We start from the raw sequence: 18,498 nt of genomic DNA on the forward strand, positions 1-18,498 counted from the left end.
AGCGAGAAAGGTTTGCCCATAGACTGCTCTGTTAATAGCCAATCCCTCTGGATTGTTGTCCATTCAACAAAGCGTCACTGAAAAAAGGTTAATCGACTTAGCTAACATAAAAGAAATGTTGGAAAGAAGGGAGATTTTGAATATATGATGGGTTGTAATATATATTTATTTATATGATAACGGGAATGTGGGATCTAAACTGTTACAGTACATGACTTTGTTTTCATTTGTTTGGATTGAAAAAAATGTGTTCTTGAATTTATTTTTGTTTCCAAAGTGTTAATTTAAAAGAGAGGGGATCTGTCAATGTATTCAATTGTTGAAGATAGGTGATGATTATTAGCTCAATTCCCAAAAGAATATAAAAGAACACAGTTGGGGAAACCATAAGGAGTTGGTAACTTTACCGAGCTGTATGAAGAATAAACTTGCTGAAGGTAAAAGATGAGCTGCTGTATTATTCCTCCACCATACACTCTCATTGATCCCAAGAGCTTGAGGCAAGGTGCACTAATTTTTCCTTTTAAGACTGATTGCAACACACTAGTTCTCCAGTCAGGAATAGTATGTCCTCTATTTATAACCTTAGGGTGCTCTCATGAACATGGATAAAAATTATTTTACTTTTTTTTTTATTCAAAAAGAAGTCATTGTTATATTTACAAAACAGAATTCCCCCCCTCCCCCCATTATCTACAGCACCACACATTTTGGAGCTCATAAGATCAATGCTTTGAATCATCTCCCTGCCACTATTCCTGTAGCAACCAGACTACACTCCACAGTGACCAGTACCTGAGCCCCTGGCCTGATGACCAGGGTCCATAATGCCCCTGCCAGCACGTACAGCAGTTGGCAGAACATTAATTGATCATATACCAACCTTGCTGTCTCCTTTAGCTTTTTAAGTTCTTTGAAATGTATCATCCACTTCCATTTATGCTCTGCACTCAGCTGTTCCAAGACGGCTGAAATCTGTTGCAAATGTTCTAATGGTGCAAAAATAAAAAAAGAGAAATGCTCAGTGAAAATGTCAGGTTGGATACCATGGAGCTGGTAAACACACTCACTTGGATAATTACTGTGTATTGTGCTTAAAACCGGCACAATCATTTATTGGAGCCCAGTTCCAATTTTTCGGTATGTTGGAGGGGAGTGGCAGGGTGGGGCGGGAGGAGTTTATCATCTCTCATCTACGGAGGAGGTGAAATCATCCAGCAGAAGGTGGCACGGTGGTTAGCACTGCTGCCTCACAGTGCCAGGGACCCGGGTTCTACCAGTGTCTGCGTGGGTTTCCTCTGGGTGCTCCGGATTCCTCCCTCAATCCAAGGATGTGCAGGTGAGGTGGAATGACCATGTTAAATTGCCCCTTGGTGTCCGAAAGGTTAGGTGGGCTTACAGGGATAGGGTGGGGTGCTCTTTCGGAGGATTAGTGTCGACTCAATGGGTCGAATGGTCTCCTTCTGCACTGTAGGGATTCTCGGTGGGGTGCTCTTTTGGAGGGCCGGTGCAGACCCGATGAACAGAATGGCCTCCTTCTGTTGGGTTTCTAGGATTCCCATTCAGGATCACTACTCAGTGATTCCTACTGGCAAGTGCACATTATTAGATGTTGAGGCCAGAGTAAGCGGCAATGCCCCATGGTTAGAAAGTGTGCTAACACTCAGCGTTTAGGTACACACATACAGATTGGTCATTTCTCTGCTTTTCATGACTCCAACATTGGTGACCAAGCCTTTGGCTGCCCAAGCCCTATATTGTGGCAATTTCTCCAAGGAACACAAGAACTAGAGTTGGAAATTCAGCTGATCTGAAATCTAACTACATATACCCACTTTACCCCAATGTTCCTTAATACCAAGGTTAATTGAAATTTATCAATCTCAAACTGGCATTTAACAATTGATCTGGCATAATTTGCTCTTGGCTAAAGAAAGTTCCAAACTTCTATCACTCTTTTGTGTATGAGGAAGTTTTGCCAATTTTCACTCCTCTAAGGGCTGGTTCTCATTTATCCTTAAAAAAATCTTGATCCAATCACTCCTTAATTTTCTAAATTCCACAGAACATAAACCCCATTTCTGTAATCTCGCCTCAAAATTTAATTTTCGGTGTCCGGGCTTCAGTCTGGTAAATCTATACTCCCCTAATATCTTTAAATCTCTCTGACTCTCTTTTTTCCCCATAAATTTAGAGTTCCCAATTCTTTTTTTTCCAAATTAAGGGGCAATTTAGCGTGGCCAATCCACCTACCCTGCACATCTTTGGGTTGTGGGGGCAAAATCCACACAAACACGGGGAGAATGTGGAAACTCCACACAGACAGTGACCCACGGGCATGATCGAACCAGAGTCCTCAGTGCCGTGAGGCAGCAGTGCTAACCATGCGCCACCGTGCTGCCCTCTCTCTAACCTTCTTTCCTCCTTTAAGACGCTCCTAAAATCTACCTCTTTGGCCAGACTTCTGTTCATTATCCTTATTGTCTCCTTATGTGACTCTGTATCAAATCCTTCTATAAGATGGTCATTGAAACCAACCTGCTTGACCATGCTTTTGGTCTTCTATCCTAATCTTATGTGACTCATTGCAATGGGGAGCCAGGTTTGAGGGGACTGTCGCGTGGAGATGGGGCTACAACACTGCAATGCAGAACCTCCAAGAATGACTCTTTGCTGGGAGTGTGGATCCAGTGAGTGCTGGTGTTAAGTGAGTATTTGAGCATCCTCGGGCTAATGACCATCTCTCTACTGTTCAAGCTGGTATGCTGATGTCGTTACTCACAGCTGTCTAGCAACTAGCTAACAAGTTAACTAAACAGATGGGATCAAACAAAACTGTTGGGGCAGCACGGTAGCATTGTGGATAGCACAATTGCTTCACAGCTCCAGGGTCCCAGGTTCGATTCCGGCTTGGGTCACTGTCTGTGCGGAGTCTGCACATCCTCCCCGTGTGTGCGTGGGTTTCCTCCGGGTGCTCCGGTTTCCTCCCACAGTCCAAAGATGTGCAGGTTAGGTGGATTGGCCATGATAAATTGCCCTTAGTGTCCAAAATTGCCCTTAGTGTTGGGTGGGGTTACTGGGTTATGGGGATAGGGTGGAGGTGTTGACCTTGGGTAGGATGCTCTTTCCAAGAGCCTGGTGCAGACTCGATGGGCCGAATGGTCTATTTCTGCACTGTAAATTCTATGTAAAAAAGATGCCAATATTAAATCATAGGTTTTGATATCAGTATATGAAAAATTAAGCACTCCAATAACTGAATGGCGATCGTAAACCATTTATTTTAGGTGTTGTCAGAATGTCGGAAAGGGATTTTACCATCCAATCCCTCAAGCCTTTTCCACCATTCAATTAGATAAAGACTGATCTGTACGTCATCTGCATTTTCTCGTAATAGTCCCATATCCCTCAATTGTCATAACCAGCAAAAAAGATGGGGTTAACGCTTGCACTATACTAAGTTGGAGGAATTTTAGACAAAAGTGTGCTACACTTTCTTGCTTTCCACAGTGTCATTTCAAGGCTTTAATGGTCCGTCATAATTTGATTTTAATAGGAGTCCTAATTGCGAGACAGCTTCCTCACTACCACTTTCTCTTCCCTGCCCAAAATGTAAAAATTAACACCGTAGTGCTTTAGAATTCCTCCCATTGCAAAATCTCCCGAAATGAAGGCAGGTGTTTGACCAACAATCCACTTGTTCAGTTTGATTTAGGTGGGGAAAAACTGCAAAAGCGACAACTAATGGAATCAGAACAATTATCGAGAGAAGAGGTTAGGGAGTGCCCTACAGAGTTTTAACCATCCATTTGCATAGGCCGCTGCTTTCATCAACAATTACATTCTATTAGGAACAGCCTGGTCTCGTAGAGATTCCCCTGACTGAGCTTTATTCCTTCCCACTGGCAGCCTATCACAGGTACCATTATATGTGCGGGTTTGCCAGTTTCCACACGTTCCCAGCATCATTCATTTTTCTTTCAGAATTTCCAGAAGGCAGTCACGTAACTAAACAAATTTGTAGATTGGATTTAAATCTCCTATATCATTTCAAGGCATTTCACCGTGTCCTTCCAAGGTATTGAAATATTAGTTCTTCTGTGAATAATCATCTGGCAACTTTAATGTGACAAATTTCCCATTTATCAAGTGCCATGCATTATCAATGACGATACTAATCCCATTCGACATCAGGACATAGAACATACAGTGCAGAAGGAGGCCATTCGGCCCATCGAGTCTTCACCAACCCACTTGAAATGAAATGAAAAATGAAAATTGCTTATTGTCACGAGTAGACTTCAATGAAGTTACTGAGAAAAGCCCCTAGTCACCACATTCCGGTGCCTGTCCGGGGAGGCTGGTACGGGAATCGAACCGTGCTGCTGGCCTGCCTTGGTCTGCTTTAAAAGCCAGCAATTTAGCCCAGTGTGCTAAACCAGCCCCTTAAGCTCTCACTTCCACCTTATCCCTGTAACACAATAACCCCTCCTAACCTGTTTGGTCACTAAGGGCAATGTATCATGACCAATCCACCTAACCTACATGTCTTTGGACTGTTGGAGGAAACCAAAGCACCCGGAGGAAACCCACTCAGACAGGGGGAGAACGTGCAGACTCCGCACAGACAGTGACACAGTGGGGAATCGAATCTGGGACCCTGGTGCTGTGAAGCCCCAGTGCTAACCACTGTGCTACCGTGCTGCCTTATGAGCTGGCAACATTTTGGAATCTTAAGCATTCCAGTTCCAAGATTGAAACTACCCATCACATGGGTGGCACAGTAGCACAGTGGTTAGCACTGATGCGTCACAGCGCCAGGGGCCCGGGTTCGATTCCCACTTGGGTCACTGTCTGTGTGGAGTCTGCATGTTTTCCCCGGGTCTGCGTGCGTTTCCTCCGGACGCTCCCTGTTTCCTCTCAAGTCCCGAGAGACGTGCTTGTTAGGTGAATTGGGCATTTTGAATTCTCCCTCAGTGTACCCGAACTGGCGCCGGAGTGTGGCGACTAGGGGATTTTCACACTAACTTCATTGCAGTGTTAATGTGACAATAATAAAGATGATTTTATTACATTTCTTCATGATTTTAAAAGCTTATTTATCATTGAAATTAAATTTAAGCTTATTTCATACTCTGGACCTCTACATCCGCACAGTAATAACGATTATAGTCAGGATGTGGAGATGCTGGTGTTGGATTGGGGTGAGCACTGTAAGAAGTTTTATAACAACAGGTTAAAGTCCAACAGGTTTGTTTCAAACACTAACTTTCAGAGCCCTGCTCCTTCCTCAGATGATTATAGTCAGAGCATTGAGATATATATGCCTTAACTTTGCTTGTTATACAAACTGACTGCACGTCTGCACCTACCTGGAGTCATATGGTTCAGTACGGTCTCGTCAGAAACAACAAAGCCTCCCGAGATGAATAATTCTTGGAATGTCTGGTCCTTTATGTCCCCTGGACTATCCACACCAACAAACTGAACACACGGCATCCGTTTCAGTGTTACTAAATGAGGAATCTGGGAAATGGTCCCAAAAGAAAATTATTCCACTACATGCACAACAAAGTCACACTTATAAGGCAAATCAAGAAATCAGCTCAAGTGTGTTGTAGTTATTTATCAATGATAGAATTAGAAGGACTAATTTTAGCCTAAGTCACCCCTTAGGACGGTGACAGGATTGGGTATCATGCTGGTTTCATACGCCACTTAAATCAATGAAGACCAATATTAGACAGGACGGTAAAACCAACCCTTCGATCCCTTGGGTTTCCTACATAGTGAGTCAGGTTAAAATTGCCCCATTGCAATGGCTCTGACTCCAGCAGGAAGCACACTCTTAAGATGTTACATTTCAGTTTTAAAAAATTTTTCACATCAGGTTTAAAAAATCATTATTGATAATCATTGGACCCACACTGTGGGACTGCCTGGCGTCACCTCATTGGAACTGCGGCTCCCTCCTGTTCCGCTGTCAATGAGTCTAGCATATTTTTGTTAACAGCCTGTGGTGAATGTAACATGGTAATTCACACTGTATCTTTGTAAGCGCAGTAGTGTTATCCAACCACTAGGGGGAGTAGCTCTGGGAATGCTCAGGAGCTTGTACAGGGCTCCACCCTCGGCTCCGACCACGACTCCTCCCCCTTGTGCTGCTGTATAAATACCCTTGTCCAGAGTCGGCCGGCCGTTCACCGAGAGTTCATCAACGGGTAACAGGCTGGCTCTGTAGTAAGTAGATTAAAGCCTATATTCATATCGGAAAACACGTGTCTGGTGAATTGATGGTTCCATCACAGCCATTATCCAATACCATTTGATTCCACACTTTCCACCAACCCCCTTCCCCACCCCCTGTAGCACTGACAATGGGCAGTCTGGGACTTGGGATTGTGATCGCAGGGGTGGACTGAGTGCAGCACAGGCACACAACACAGGCTCACTCATTTCTGTAACGCAGCAATTTTAGTGAGGACGTCAGCAGATTTACGGTAATAAAAATGCATACATCTGACTGATGCAGAAAGAGAACAATAATGTTTTTTAACATTCAAAAATCATAATGTTGGCTGGCGGATTGCCATTGTATTTGTTGTTATTGTTGATTAGCTGTTGTTGTAAAATGCGAAAAAGGAGAATAAAAATATTTATTAAAAGAAAATATAACGTCCAAATGTCTTATTCATCCCTCGCCTTCTCCATGGCCAGCTTTACAATTTTGCTTTGCAGGATTTACTTCCGATACGGGTGTTTTATTTGTTTATTTTTCCTTGGGTGTTGCTGGACACTTATTTTCTTTTTGCAGCTTCCTGCATGATTACAAAATATCCCCCCTAGACCACAGGTTGATCTTGCAGAGCCGGTTGCTGTGCATTAGTGGTGTACCAACGTTGGTTTTCCTCATCAATAATTCTACAATGACGTGCGTCACGTACATGCGCCATTCACGAATTCCCCACTGCTCCAGTGCAATCATCAATTCCCCTCCGCGACACAAAATCAAACCACCACTGGCAGCTGTGCCTTCTGCCCCTAAGGCCCAGAGTTCGATAATTCCCACCCTAAATCTCTACCTCAACTCTATATCTAAAATCTGACTCTTTGACCAAGCTTTTGGTCACATGTGAGAACGTCAGCAGATTTACGGTAATAAAAATGCATACATTTGACTGGAACAGAAAGAGAACAATAATGTTATTTAACGTTCAAAAAACATAACGTTGGCTTGCCGTTGCCATTGTATTTGTTGTTATTGTTGTCATTACCACAGGAAGTAGTTGATGCTAAAACTTTGAATATATTCAAGAGGCGGCTGGATATAGCACTTGGGGAGAATGGGATCAAAGGTAATGGGGAGAAAGCAGAATTAGGCTATTGAGTTTGACGATCAGCCATGATCGTGATGAATGGCGAAGCAGGCTCGAAGGGCCAAAAGGCCTCCCTCCTGCTCCTGTCTTCTATGTATCTATGATTTAATATAACTTTATTTGGCTAGTTCTCCAATTGTTGTTCCGGTTCTTGTGAAGCGGTCTGGGGTGTTTAACGCCGTTAACAGTGCTACATCAATGCAAGGGTGGTACAGGTGACTGCACTTGGAGGGATCCTACTGGTCAGGACTGGTCAAGCAGATAAGGACAAGGGCTGAGACACGTGCAAGGGTAATCAACTGCGCTAAGAGGTACTGGAGGAGCAAGGGGTCATCCACTGAAAATGCAATCAAGAAAACAGGCAACTCTGTAATTTCACAGGTAGCCTTCACTGGCAGGGTCCCAGGTTTGATTCCCGCTTGCGCCACTGTCTGTGCCAAGTCTGCACGTTCTCCCCATGTCTGCGTGGGTTCCCTCCGGGTGTTCCGGTTTCCTCCCACAAGTCCCGAAGGACGTGCTGTTAGGTGAATTGGGCATTCTGAATTCTCCCTCTGTGTACCCGAACAGGCGCCGGAGTGTGGCGACTAGGGGATTTTCACAGTAACTTCATTGTAGTGTTCATGTAAGCCGAGTTGTGACAATAATTATGATTATGAAATGCAGCAAAGACTTGGGAGTCCAGGATTGGGAATGTAACAGTGAAGAAATCTTGAACGGAGTGAAGACAGACAAATGTCACGAATCATGCAGCAAACAATGGTACCGTGTTTTGTTAAAAAAGATAGCTTAAGGCATCACGGTGGCTCAGTGGGTTAGCCCTGCTGCCTCACGGCGCTGAGGTCCCAGGTTCGATCCCGGCTCTGGGTCACTGTCCGTGTGGAGTTTGCACATTCTCCCCGTGTTTGCGTGGGTTTCGCCCCCACAACCCAAAGATGTGCAGGGTAGGTGAATTGGCCACTCTAAATTGCCCCTTAATTGGAAAAAATGAATTGAGTACACTAAATTTAAAAAAATAAAATAAAATTTAAAAAATGTTTTAAAAGATAGCTTAGTGGTTTAGGAGTTATCCTCAAGATTAAAATACAATTTAGATTTCAAGGATAGCTTATCTCATGAATACCCAGGTTAGCTGCTGAGTCAGACATGCACATTCTAAGCAAATATGTACATTTCGATCTCCTGGGATGACAAAACATCCGTTGTAGTGTAAGCTGCTGCAGTGAGTGATCCAACTGGGAGATCACAGCTCTTCTACTTCCCGATACTTTTCTCAATGCAAATCCAGACATTTTCTGTACCTGACACTGCATCTTTGCTCAGGGGAGAACTTTGGGCTGCCAAGTCGAAGCAGGAACTACTGAATTCCTGAAAGACCACAAAAAGCTGCCGGCAACGGAAGAACACATCTGGAGCAAAGCCGCAGCATCGCAAGGCAGGTGCTGCAGCCAGCATCGGAATGGGAACAAGGTTAAGGGAACAGAGGAACATTTACCCAGGGGTGAGCTTTGTGGTGAGCTGAAGAGGGGAGTGGAGGGGATAGAATGTCTCTGCGAGCCAGACAATGGATCGACAGAGTGTAAATTCTGTGAGCTGGGCAAGGGTTAGGGAGGATAGACAGCAAGTCTCCAAACTGACCGGGAGGGGGGAAGCTGTAAATGGCGAATGTTCTTCTGTTGCCGGTAGCCTTCCGTGGTCTTTCAAGAATTCAGGAGCTGGAAATGGCGAATGCTTCAGGACGAGAGAAAGAAAAACCGGATCCTTTGAAGGGATGGGGGAAAAGTTTCTAAAACCGGTTCTCCCACACCCCCACCTCTCGTCATTCTCTCCCAGAGGTTTTTCCTGTCATTTTCTTACCTTGTATAGTTCAGGTGGGTTGAGGAGAAAGGGGGAATGGAATCTTCATTTTACAATGTACTGTAAAGTATGGTTTAATACACAACACTGCCTAATATTAGACTCTTAAATTATATTTCAGAGAATGACATTATGGGCAGAATTTAATGACCTTTCTAAGTTCATTTGTGACAGGATTTTCAGGGAATTTCCTGCCAGCTCTGTCGGCGAGTTCCTCATCACGATTCAATGACACTTGAGTCACTTTTTTGGGCCCTGGGGAGTTTCTCACCGGTTTAACCCACACTTCGAATTTTTTTCAGCACTGGGGAGCTGAACTCTGAGATCGGGCCGCCATTTGGAAAGGGTGCCTGATCTTCGAGTGAGAATGTGGGACCTCACACCCATGGGCACTGTCGTCACCGCTTCCCCCCCCCCCCCCTCCCTCACACATGGGCACTACTTGCCCCCCCCCCCCCACCCCCAAGTGAGCTCCCCCCTCTTCAGGACCCCCCCCCCACCCACATGCCCTGACAGGTATCCCTACCCATCCCCCCCAAACCTCCCAGAGGACCCTACTTAACTGTCCTAAAGCCCACCCTCACCCTTCAAACCCCTCTCCACCCTCCATTCATGGGCATGGCCTCCTTGGAGTCTAACTCTTGGCAGTGCCACCAGGGCAGTGCTCCTGCCAGCTGGACAGTGCCACGGTGCCCACGTTCCAGGGAGAGGGCCACCCTGCACTGGCCATAACCACCCAGGGTCTCCGATGGGCCAGGAGACTCCCCGGGTGCCTTCCGTCTGGTCCACGTTTGTGTGGACCAGTACTAAACGGTGCATGGCTGCAGCGTCACTAGGGAAAGGTGGATTCCGGAATGCCGGTAGATCCTGGAAGGCCGGTAGATCGTAGGCAAGTACGCTTAAGTAGATTTAAACCCTCCTTAGGCAAGCGGCATTTGGTCATGCCCCTTTTGGGTGGGATTCTGATTCTGACGTCACACGGGACTTGGGTATATCCCGCGAGATGTAAAATCTGCCGGGAAGCCCGCGGGATGCCTCTCCGGGATCTACCAGCCTTGTTGCACACTCGCTCAAGTGCAATACTGCCGGTAGATCGTGCCCTATATATTATATATACACACAGACTACAATTCATTAGGTTCCCAATGGCTTTAGGTGACAGGCAATACAATTTAGTATTGACAATCCGCATTATTATTTTTGATATATTTTTACTGAGGGGGATGAGCAGCAAATGTCGGCCTGGCCAGCGACGCCCACATCCCAGGAACGAATGAAACAATGTGTTGAGACATGTGACAATGTCTTGTTCATTACATTGTTACACTTAAGAGAAACAGGTGATGGGTAATTGAGCACATATAAATAGGGGATGACTGGGACACTGGGTTGAGGGGGAGGAGAGCTGTGAGACTGAACAGGTCAATAAACTCTCTCCGTAAAGAAAACCTCTGTGTCTTGGTTTCAACTTCAGCAACCAGCTCCGATCCCATCAACACTGAGAAGCTGCAGTTGTTTTACTAATAACAAGAGGGGACTGAGGGGAGATTTAAGAGAAGCGAGCATCATTAATCGTGTCCTCTGGCAGCAGGGGCAGTTAGCCCGAGGGCACAGATTGAAGATATTTGGGAGAAAAAGCAGAGGGGAGGAAGAAGGGGCGGAATTCTCCGCAAGGCCCGACGCCGTCATGAAACCCGGAGAGGTTCACGACGGTGTCGGAGGCCGCTCCTGGCCCCCTATTCCCCCCCCCCCCCCCCCCCCCCGGGGACTAGGAGGGCCGTGCCGTAAATCTCGGCCGCCGGGCCTTGTCGCTGGCGTCAAGGCCCGGCGCCGAGAATGACGCGGCCGGCGCGCCTAATGACGTCAGCCGCACATGCGCAGGTTGGCCGGATGTGGTGGCTTGATCTTGAGGGGCGGCGGAGGGGAAAGAGTGCGTCCCCTTGAGAGACGCCTACCCGACGATCGGTTGGCCCCGATCGCGGGCCAGTCCCCTCCCGAGCACGGTCGTGGTGCTCACTCCCCTCTCCGCCCCCCCACAAGCCACAAACCAGGTATTGGCGCCATGTTCACGCCGGCGGCGACCAGGTGTGGCTGCCGCCGGCGTGAACCGGTCGGGAACAGCAGGCCGCTCGGCCCATCTGGGTCGGAGAATAGCCGGTCGCCGTGAAAAACGGCGGCCCGTGATTCTCTGAGAGGCGTGTCACAAAACGCGACACGCCATTTTGGGGGGGTGGGAGAATCGCGGGGGGTGCCAGAGCGGCCCTCCCGCGATTGTCCCACCTGGCCTGGGGAGCGGAGAATCGCGCCCAAGATGTTGTGGGTTGTCTATGCACTGCATGGAAGGATGGTCCAAGCTGATTTCTAAAAAGAAACTGGCTGTGCACTGACAAAGGAAGCATTGACAGGGCTGTATCGAGATCAGGGGTATGGGTCCATTTGGATAGCTCCTTCAAAAGAGTGGGCATATTTATTATTTATTTTATAGGCGCAATGGGGGGTGAAGGGCTTCTTTTTTTTGTGCTATATTATTTTATGATAATGTGGTGATATCAGCATTGAATCTGGCTCAAGTAACTCATGCCAGGACCTTCACCGGCCTTATTTATGATTTTTTAAAGTTGCAATTTCTGGAAACAACTCGTTCCAATGTATATCCTGAATGAAAAGAGACGTCTCATAAAAATGCCTTTGTTATGTAGGTTCAAGAGCTTTGCTGCGCCACTCACCTGGTGCAAGTGGGCTGATATGTCCTCGTTTCTAATAATAACAAGCACTTTGCCAGAATGACGTGGCCGTATCATTGAAAGATCCAATGGTCCAATCTCCACATGACCTTCGTTCTTTAGAAATTCCTGAAACATTAATGGGGTTATTAAATAAGTAGCATTAATTTGGGACGGGGCATCTCATTTGAGGCAAGGCGGCAGTTAAGCAACGGAAGAAAGGTGTCGGTCATGGCATTGTATCTTAACCGCTGTAAAAGGCAAACGTCTTCGAACGTTGTCTGACCGAATCAAGTGAGGGAGTAACAGCGAGGAGCAAAGCTATCCAATAATAACTCGCAAATGCAGAAAACGTGCATGACAAAAGGACCATTCAGCACATTGAGTCTATTCTTGTATAGACCCTGTCCAATTAGCTCAACCAACAGACCTTTCCTTACCCAGCAGAATTTTACAAATTCCAGTGTCTTCCAGTATTTATTGAAGCTGAATATTTCGACCATGGTCCATAGAGTAAGAAATCGTCTTCAGTCAAAGTTGCGAAATTTAAATTATCTGTTCAGCTGAATTGCAAGTTGTTCAAAACCAGTCATTATTTAAATTGCTTACTTTGAGCTCAAGGACGATTTCTCCCACTCCCCTCATCCAAAGCAACAGAGAACTTTGCATTAACAAGATTAATAGACCGTCAGGCACTGACGTGCCACGTGAACAGAGGTGTGATGCATCACAATAGTTTGGGTTTCAGTTTCACAGCCATTCAAATGATTTATTTCTTTGTAAATATTTCATTATGAATATCTAGAAGTGTATTTCTGTAGGACAAGTGAGTGTTGGTGTTCTATGTCGTTTCAATAAATGATTCTTCCTCACATATATCAATTATAATTTACATACTAATCAATCCACCATACACCGCACACACAGGAGTCAACATCTTCAGTTATCGCTGTTCCTTAACTGTTGCTGGGTCAAAATCCTGGAATACATTTCTCAACAGCATCTGGGTGCACTCCACTAAAACCATAGAATCACTCCAATGCAGAAGGAGGCCATTTGACCCATCAAGTCTGCACCAATCCTCTGAAGGAGAACCCTATCCCCGTAACCTCACCTAAGCTTCACATTGTTGGACACAAAGGGGCAATTTATCACGGCCAATCCACCTGACCTGCACATCTTTTGGACTGTGGGAGGAAACCGGAGCACCCGGAGGAACCACACGCAGACACGGGGAGAAGGTGCAGACTCCACACACAGTCAACCAAGGCTCAATTCGAAACTCGGTTCCTGGCGCTGTGAGGCAGCAGTGCTAACCACTGTGCCGCCAAACTGCAGCAGTTTAAGAAGGTAAGTTCACCACTTCCTTCTCCAGGACATATAGGGATGGGCAATAAACATTGGCTTGGCCAGCGATGCCAACATCCATGAATGAATTTTTAACAAAGCCAAGGACCTGGGAGATAGCTGGACCTGGGCATGCAAATGCAATCCAGCCCCCATTTTAGAGTCAGACATTCAGCTCATATTCGTAGTCTAGCCGTTCCGGTAGCAGACATGGAGTGAACGGTCACATGGTCGGTGGCTCCCAAGTATTTGAGGGCAAAAGGTACAGGAGTGCCTGGGGAAGGTCATACTTCTCTGGTGTGGCTGGTGGATGGATCCACGGACAAGGACTGGTGCAAGAAGGAAAGAGGGGGAGCAGGAGAGTCTTTGCGGTGCGCCATGGGTAAAGATGGTGGAGGACAAGGGGGCTGTGCTGCCCACCCAGTGGTCAACGGAGCAGCTGGTGGAGTTCTTGAATGATAAGTTTCGGCAGCAGGGGAAAGAGGTCCTGGAAGACCCGGGCAAGGTGATGGAACCGCTGAGATCTGGGATCGAGTGAGTCGAGCAGAGGTTGGAGTCTCGGGGCCGGGCGATCCAGAAAGCGGAGCAGGTGGTGTGGGAGCACGAGGAGCAGTTTGCCTCGCTGGTGGCCGAGGTGGGAGTGATGTGGGAAAACCACAAAAAAAACCGAGGGAGGAATTGGAGAATCGCTCCAGAAGACAAAACCTAAGGATTGTCGGCTTGCAGTGGTGTGGCAAGAATTCTGGAGAAACTGATTGGGGGGGGGGGGGGGGGGGGGGGGGGGGGCTTTGATTGGCCTCTGGAGGTCGACAGAGGCACAGGGTGCTGATGAGGAGGCCGCAGGCGGGCGAGCAGCCGAGGGCGATGTCGGTGCGGTTCCACCACTTTCTGGACAAGGCGAAGATCCTTCGATGGGCGAAGCAGACCAGGAAATGAACCTGGGAACGCACTGCGGGTGCACCAGGACCTGGGAGGGGAGCTGGCAAAGAGGAGGGCCGCGTTTAACTGGATTAAGTCTGCCCTCCTCAAAAAGGGGGTGAAGTTTGGGGTATTGTACCGGGCTCGCCTGTGGGTGACTTTCCAGAAGCGAGAGTATTATTGGAGGATTTCTGTGTATTCCTTAAAATGTTTGGTGGTGGTTTTTTGGGGGCAGGTTTTAACAGGGCAGCAATGGTGGGGAGTGTGCCTTTTGTTACTCTTTAGGGATAGATGGTTGGGGCGGTGGGAACTGGAGGGAGGAAGGACGGTTGGAGGCGTTGGGCGGGGGCCACCATGCTTGCTGAAGGCAAGTAGGACGTTAGTCCATCAGCTGAGAAAGCAAGAGCAGCGAGGGAGATCAGCAGAATTAGCTATGAGAAGGACAGTGGTGATAGACCCGGTGGGGGTGTATGGGGTGTTTGAGATGTTTTATAGAAGGCTCTACGAGTCAGAGGAGGGGATGCGACAGTTCCTAGATGGATTAGACTTTCCCAAAAGTAGAGGAGGGGCTGGTTCAGGAACTGGGGGCCCTCCAGGGCTGAGTGAGGTGATGGATAGTTTGGGGACAATGCAGGCAGGGAAGGGTTCCCGGTAGAGTTCTATAGAAAGTTTGGGGCGGACCTGAGACCACTGCTGGTGAGTGCGTATAATGAAGCGAGGGAGAGGGGAGAGCTACCCGCTACATTGTCACAGGCTTCCATCCGCCTGATTTTAAGGAAGGATAAGGATGCGAACAGTGTGGGTCGTACCGCCTGATATCTTCATTGAACGTGGACATGAAGTTAATGGCAAACGTGTTGGCATTGTGAATTTATTATAGAATTTACAGTGCAGAAGGAGGCCATTCGGCCCATTGAGTCTGCACCGGCTCTTGGAAAGAGCACCCTACCCAAGGTCAACACCTCCCCCTATCCCAATAACCCAGTAACCCCACCCAGCTCTAAGGGCAATTTTGGACACTAAGGGCAATTTAGCATGGCCAATCCACCTAACCTGCACATTTTTGGACTGTGGGAGGAAACCGGAGCGCCCGGAGGAATCCCACGCACACACGGGGTGGATGTGCAGACTCCGCACAGACAGTGAACCAAGCCGGAATCGAACCTGGGACCCTGGAGCTGTGAAGCGATTGTGCTATCCACAATGCTACCATGCTGCCGTACTGCGTCCAGGTGGAGGTAGTGATGGCGAACGACACAGACAAAGTGTTTGACCAGGTGGAGTGGCATATCTGTTGAAAGTGCTGGGGCGGTTCGGGCAGGGGTTTGTGGGTTGGGTATAGGGCGACGGTTGCGAGCGGGTGGACAGACCGAGTGAGTTTGGGTACTTTATGCTGCATTGTGGGGCATGGCAGTGATGCCCGCTCTCCCTGTTGTTCTTCGCCTTGGCGATAGGGCCGCTGACAATGGCTTTTAGGGCGTCAAGGGATTGAGCGGGGTGGGGGGGGGGCCTAGATCACAGGGTCTCATTGTAAGTGGACGATCTGCTACTGTATATTTCGGACCCGCTGGGCAGCATCGGAGGCATCATGGGGATTCTGGGGCAGATTGGTCGGTTTTTGGGATACAAACTGTAAATGGAAAAAAGGGAGGTGTTCCCAATTGAGACTAGAGGGCAGGAGAGGAGGATGCGAAAGTTGCCGTTTAGGGTGGCGGGGACTGGTTTTAGATATTTGGGTATCCAGATGGTGCGGAGCTGGGTGCAGTTGTACAAGCCGAACCTGGCTTGGTTGGTGGAGCAGGTGAGGGCGGTCTTTAAGAGGTGGGCTGTGCTGCCCCTGTCGCTGGCAGGGTGGGTGCAGACAGTAAAGATGACGGTGCTGCCAAGGTTTCGGTTTGTATTTCAGAACCTCCCAATCTTCGTCCCCAAGTCGTTTTTTAGGAAGATCAATAGGCTGATCCCTGGATTTGTGTGGGCGGGGTAAATACCCGTGGGTTAGGAGGGTTTTCCTGGAGCGGAGCGGGGGCAAGGGGGGGGTGTAGGGGCTGGTGCTGCCGAACATGATGACTTACTACTGGACAGTGAATATCGTTATGGTTAGGAAATGGGCGGCGGGAGAGGGTTCGATGTGAGGATGGATGTAGACGGCATCGGGTATGGGGTATGTGTTTTAGGGTTTGTGTCTTAGGGCTTTGTTGTTGGCGCCTTTACCGTTCTCACAGGGCCAGGCCGACTGGTGGTGTCGGCCTAAGGAACTGCAGGCAGTGGCGCCAGCATCTGTTGCTGGAGGGTTCCTCGGTGTGGGCGCCGATTGGTAATAACCATAGGTTTGCATCGGCGGGACTGGACTCGAGGTTTCAGGGGTGATGGCAGGCGGGGATTGAGTGCATTGGCTATAGGAGGCAAATGTGCAAAGTTGGAGGACTTGGAAAAAGTGTATGCATAGCCCAGTTGGAATGGCTTTAGGTACCTGCAGGTTCGGGGCTTTGTAAGGAGTGGTGTCGTCCTTTCCTGGGCTGCCGCCCTGGGGTTGCCGGACAAGGTGCTGTTGAAGGACGAAATAGGGGAGGGGAACTTTTTAAATGTCTATAAGGACTAGATGGAGTGGGAGGAAACCTTGATGAGGATATCGTGGGAGGAGGAGCTGGGAGGGGGAGGTGGGGGTCCGCGTCCAAAGGTAGTAATGTTTGGGGTGTCGGAAGACCTGGGAGTCCAGGAGGTGAGAGAGGCCGATGTTTTGGTCTTTGTCTCCCTGATAGCCCGGAGATGGATTTTGCTCACGTGACAGGGCTCGGAGCCGCTGAAAGCAAGGTGTGGGTGACCTGGCGGAGTCCCAGAGCCGGGAGAAGGTTAAGTTCATCCTGAGGGGTCGGCAGATGGGTTGATCCGGAGGTGGAAGCTGTTTATTAATGTGAGGAGGGGTTGGCAGGGGAGTGAGTGGGTGTTGGTTGTTTGTTTGGTCGTTCTTCTGATGAGGTTTGTATATATGAAAATGCCTTGAACCTGGGTCACTATCCGTGTGGAGTTTGCACATTCTCCCCGTGTCTGCATGGGTTTCGCTCCCACAGCCCAAAGATGTACAGGCTAGGTAGATTGGCCACGCCCCTACTACTCTCTGAGTAAAGAACCTACTTCTGACATCTGTCCTGTATCTATCTCCCCTCAATTTAAAGCTATGTCCCCTCGTGCGAGCCATCACCATCCGAGGAAAAAGGCTCTCGCTGTCCACCCTATCTAATCCTCTGATCATCTAGTATGCCTCTATTAAGTCACCTCTTAACCTTCTTCTCTCTAACGAAAACAGCCTCAAGTCCCTCAGCCTTCCCTCATTAGATCTTCCCTCCATACCAGGCAACATCCTGTTTGGCACATATGAGTCGAACACTCCAGTGCCATAATGAGGGAGAGTTGCATTGCTGGAGAAATAGACATTAAACGGAGGCCTGTACATGATCCCATGGATCTTTTCCACAGGAGAGCCAGGATTTCCACTCATGTCCTGTAATTCCTCAGCCAACCTTCCCCCCCCCCCCCCCCCCCATCCCAACCAATTTATGGAACCTTGTTGTGCACAAGTTGTTTTTCATGGTTGTTTACAGAACAACAAAGGCTGCAGTTCAAATAAACCATTGTTCTAAAGTGCTTTGGAACATCCAGTGATTGTGAAAATAATTATCAAATTGTTTCTTTTTTTTAAACAATGCACGCAGGACAGTTTTTTTTAAAAAACGCATTGAAGTCACTTGTCTGTGGTGTTATATGAAGTGAATTGTCTGTGATGTTTTATATATATATATATATATCATTCAAGAGTTGAAGAGAATGTTTAGCTGAAGACAGTTAAGAGCATCAGGCATGTCATGTGAGGGTCCCTTAAAGAAAAGTGCATTTATCAAATAGCTGTAGTGATGTCATTGTGTGGGTGGAGCCGAGCTGTGGTTTCTGGCTTTTACTTTTGTTTTGAGCTGGAAGCTGTTTTGTAGCTGAGATTTTGGTTTCATTTGCACTTGGGAGCTGCATTCAGACAAGAAGGAGTATTTTGATCTCTCATTCTCTGCATGCTAAAGAATGTCTTCAGATGACTTGATAATTTAAAAGTGATAACTGCTTTCTGTACAGAATTCAAACCTGCTGTCTTTGTTAAAAAGGGTATTTGACTTATGGATGTTGTTGGGAAAGTTATTAAGGGTTACCTACAGAGTATTGTATCTGTGGGGATTATTTGTGTTGGTAGTTGATAAAATGTTTACTGTGTGTTTATAAAATGTTAACTGAATTCA

At 47.6% G+C, this 18,498-nt stretch overlaps 1 protein-coding gene across 6 annotated transcripts in view; it reads right to left on the reverse strand.

Annotated features, from left to right (window-relative positions):
- The window catches only part of LOC119973545 (protein TASOR 2-like), a 104,573-nt gene that overhangs the window by 12,162 nt on the left and 73,913 nt on the right, over positions 1–18,498 (reverse strand). For all 6 annotated transcript variants that reach the window (XR_005462346.1, XM_038811838.1, XM_038811839.1 and 3 more), the window contains 3 exons: positions 11,957–12,082; positions 5,373–5,526; positions 884–989 (listed from right to left, as the gene is read on the reverse strand). Coding sequence is in view for 5 of the 6 variants with exons in the window: in XM_038811838.1 (XP_038667766.1) it covers positions 884–989; positions 5,373–5,526; positions 11,957–12,082 (386 nt within the window). In the remaining variant the exon portion in view is untranslated. The remainder of the gene's footprint in view (positions 1–883; positions 990–5,372; positions 5,527–11,956; positions 12,083–18,498) is intronic.

The sequence above is a fragment of the Scyliorhinus canicula genome, chromosome 11 (assembly GCF_902713615.1).
Source record: "Scyliorhinus canicula chromosome 11, sScyCan1.1, whole genome shotgun sequence".
Classification (NCBI taxonomy): Eukaryota; Metazoa; Chordata; class Chondrichthyes; order Carcharhiniformes; family Scyliorhinidae; genus Scyliorhinus; species Scyliorhinus canicula.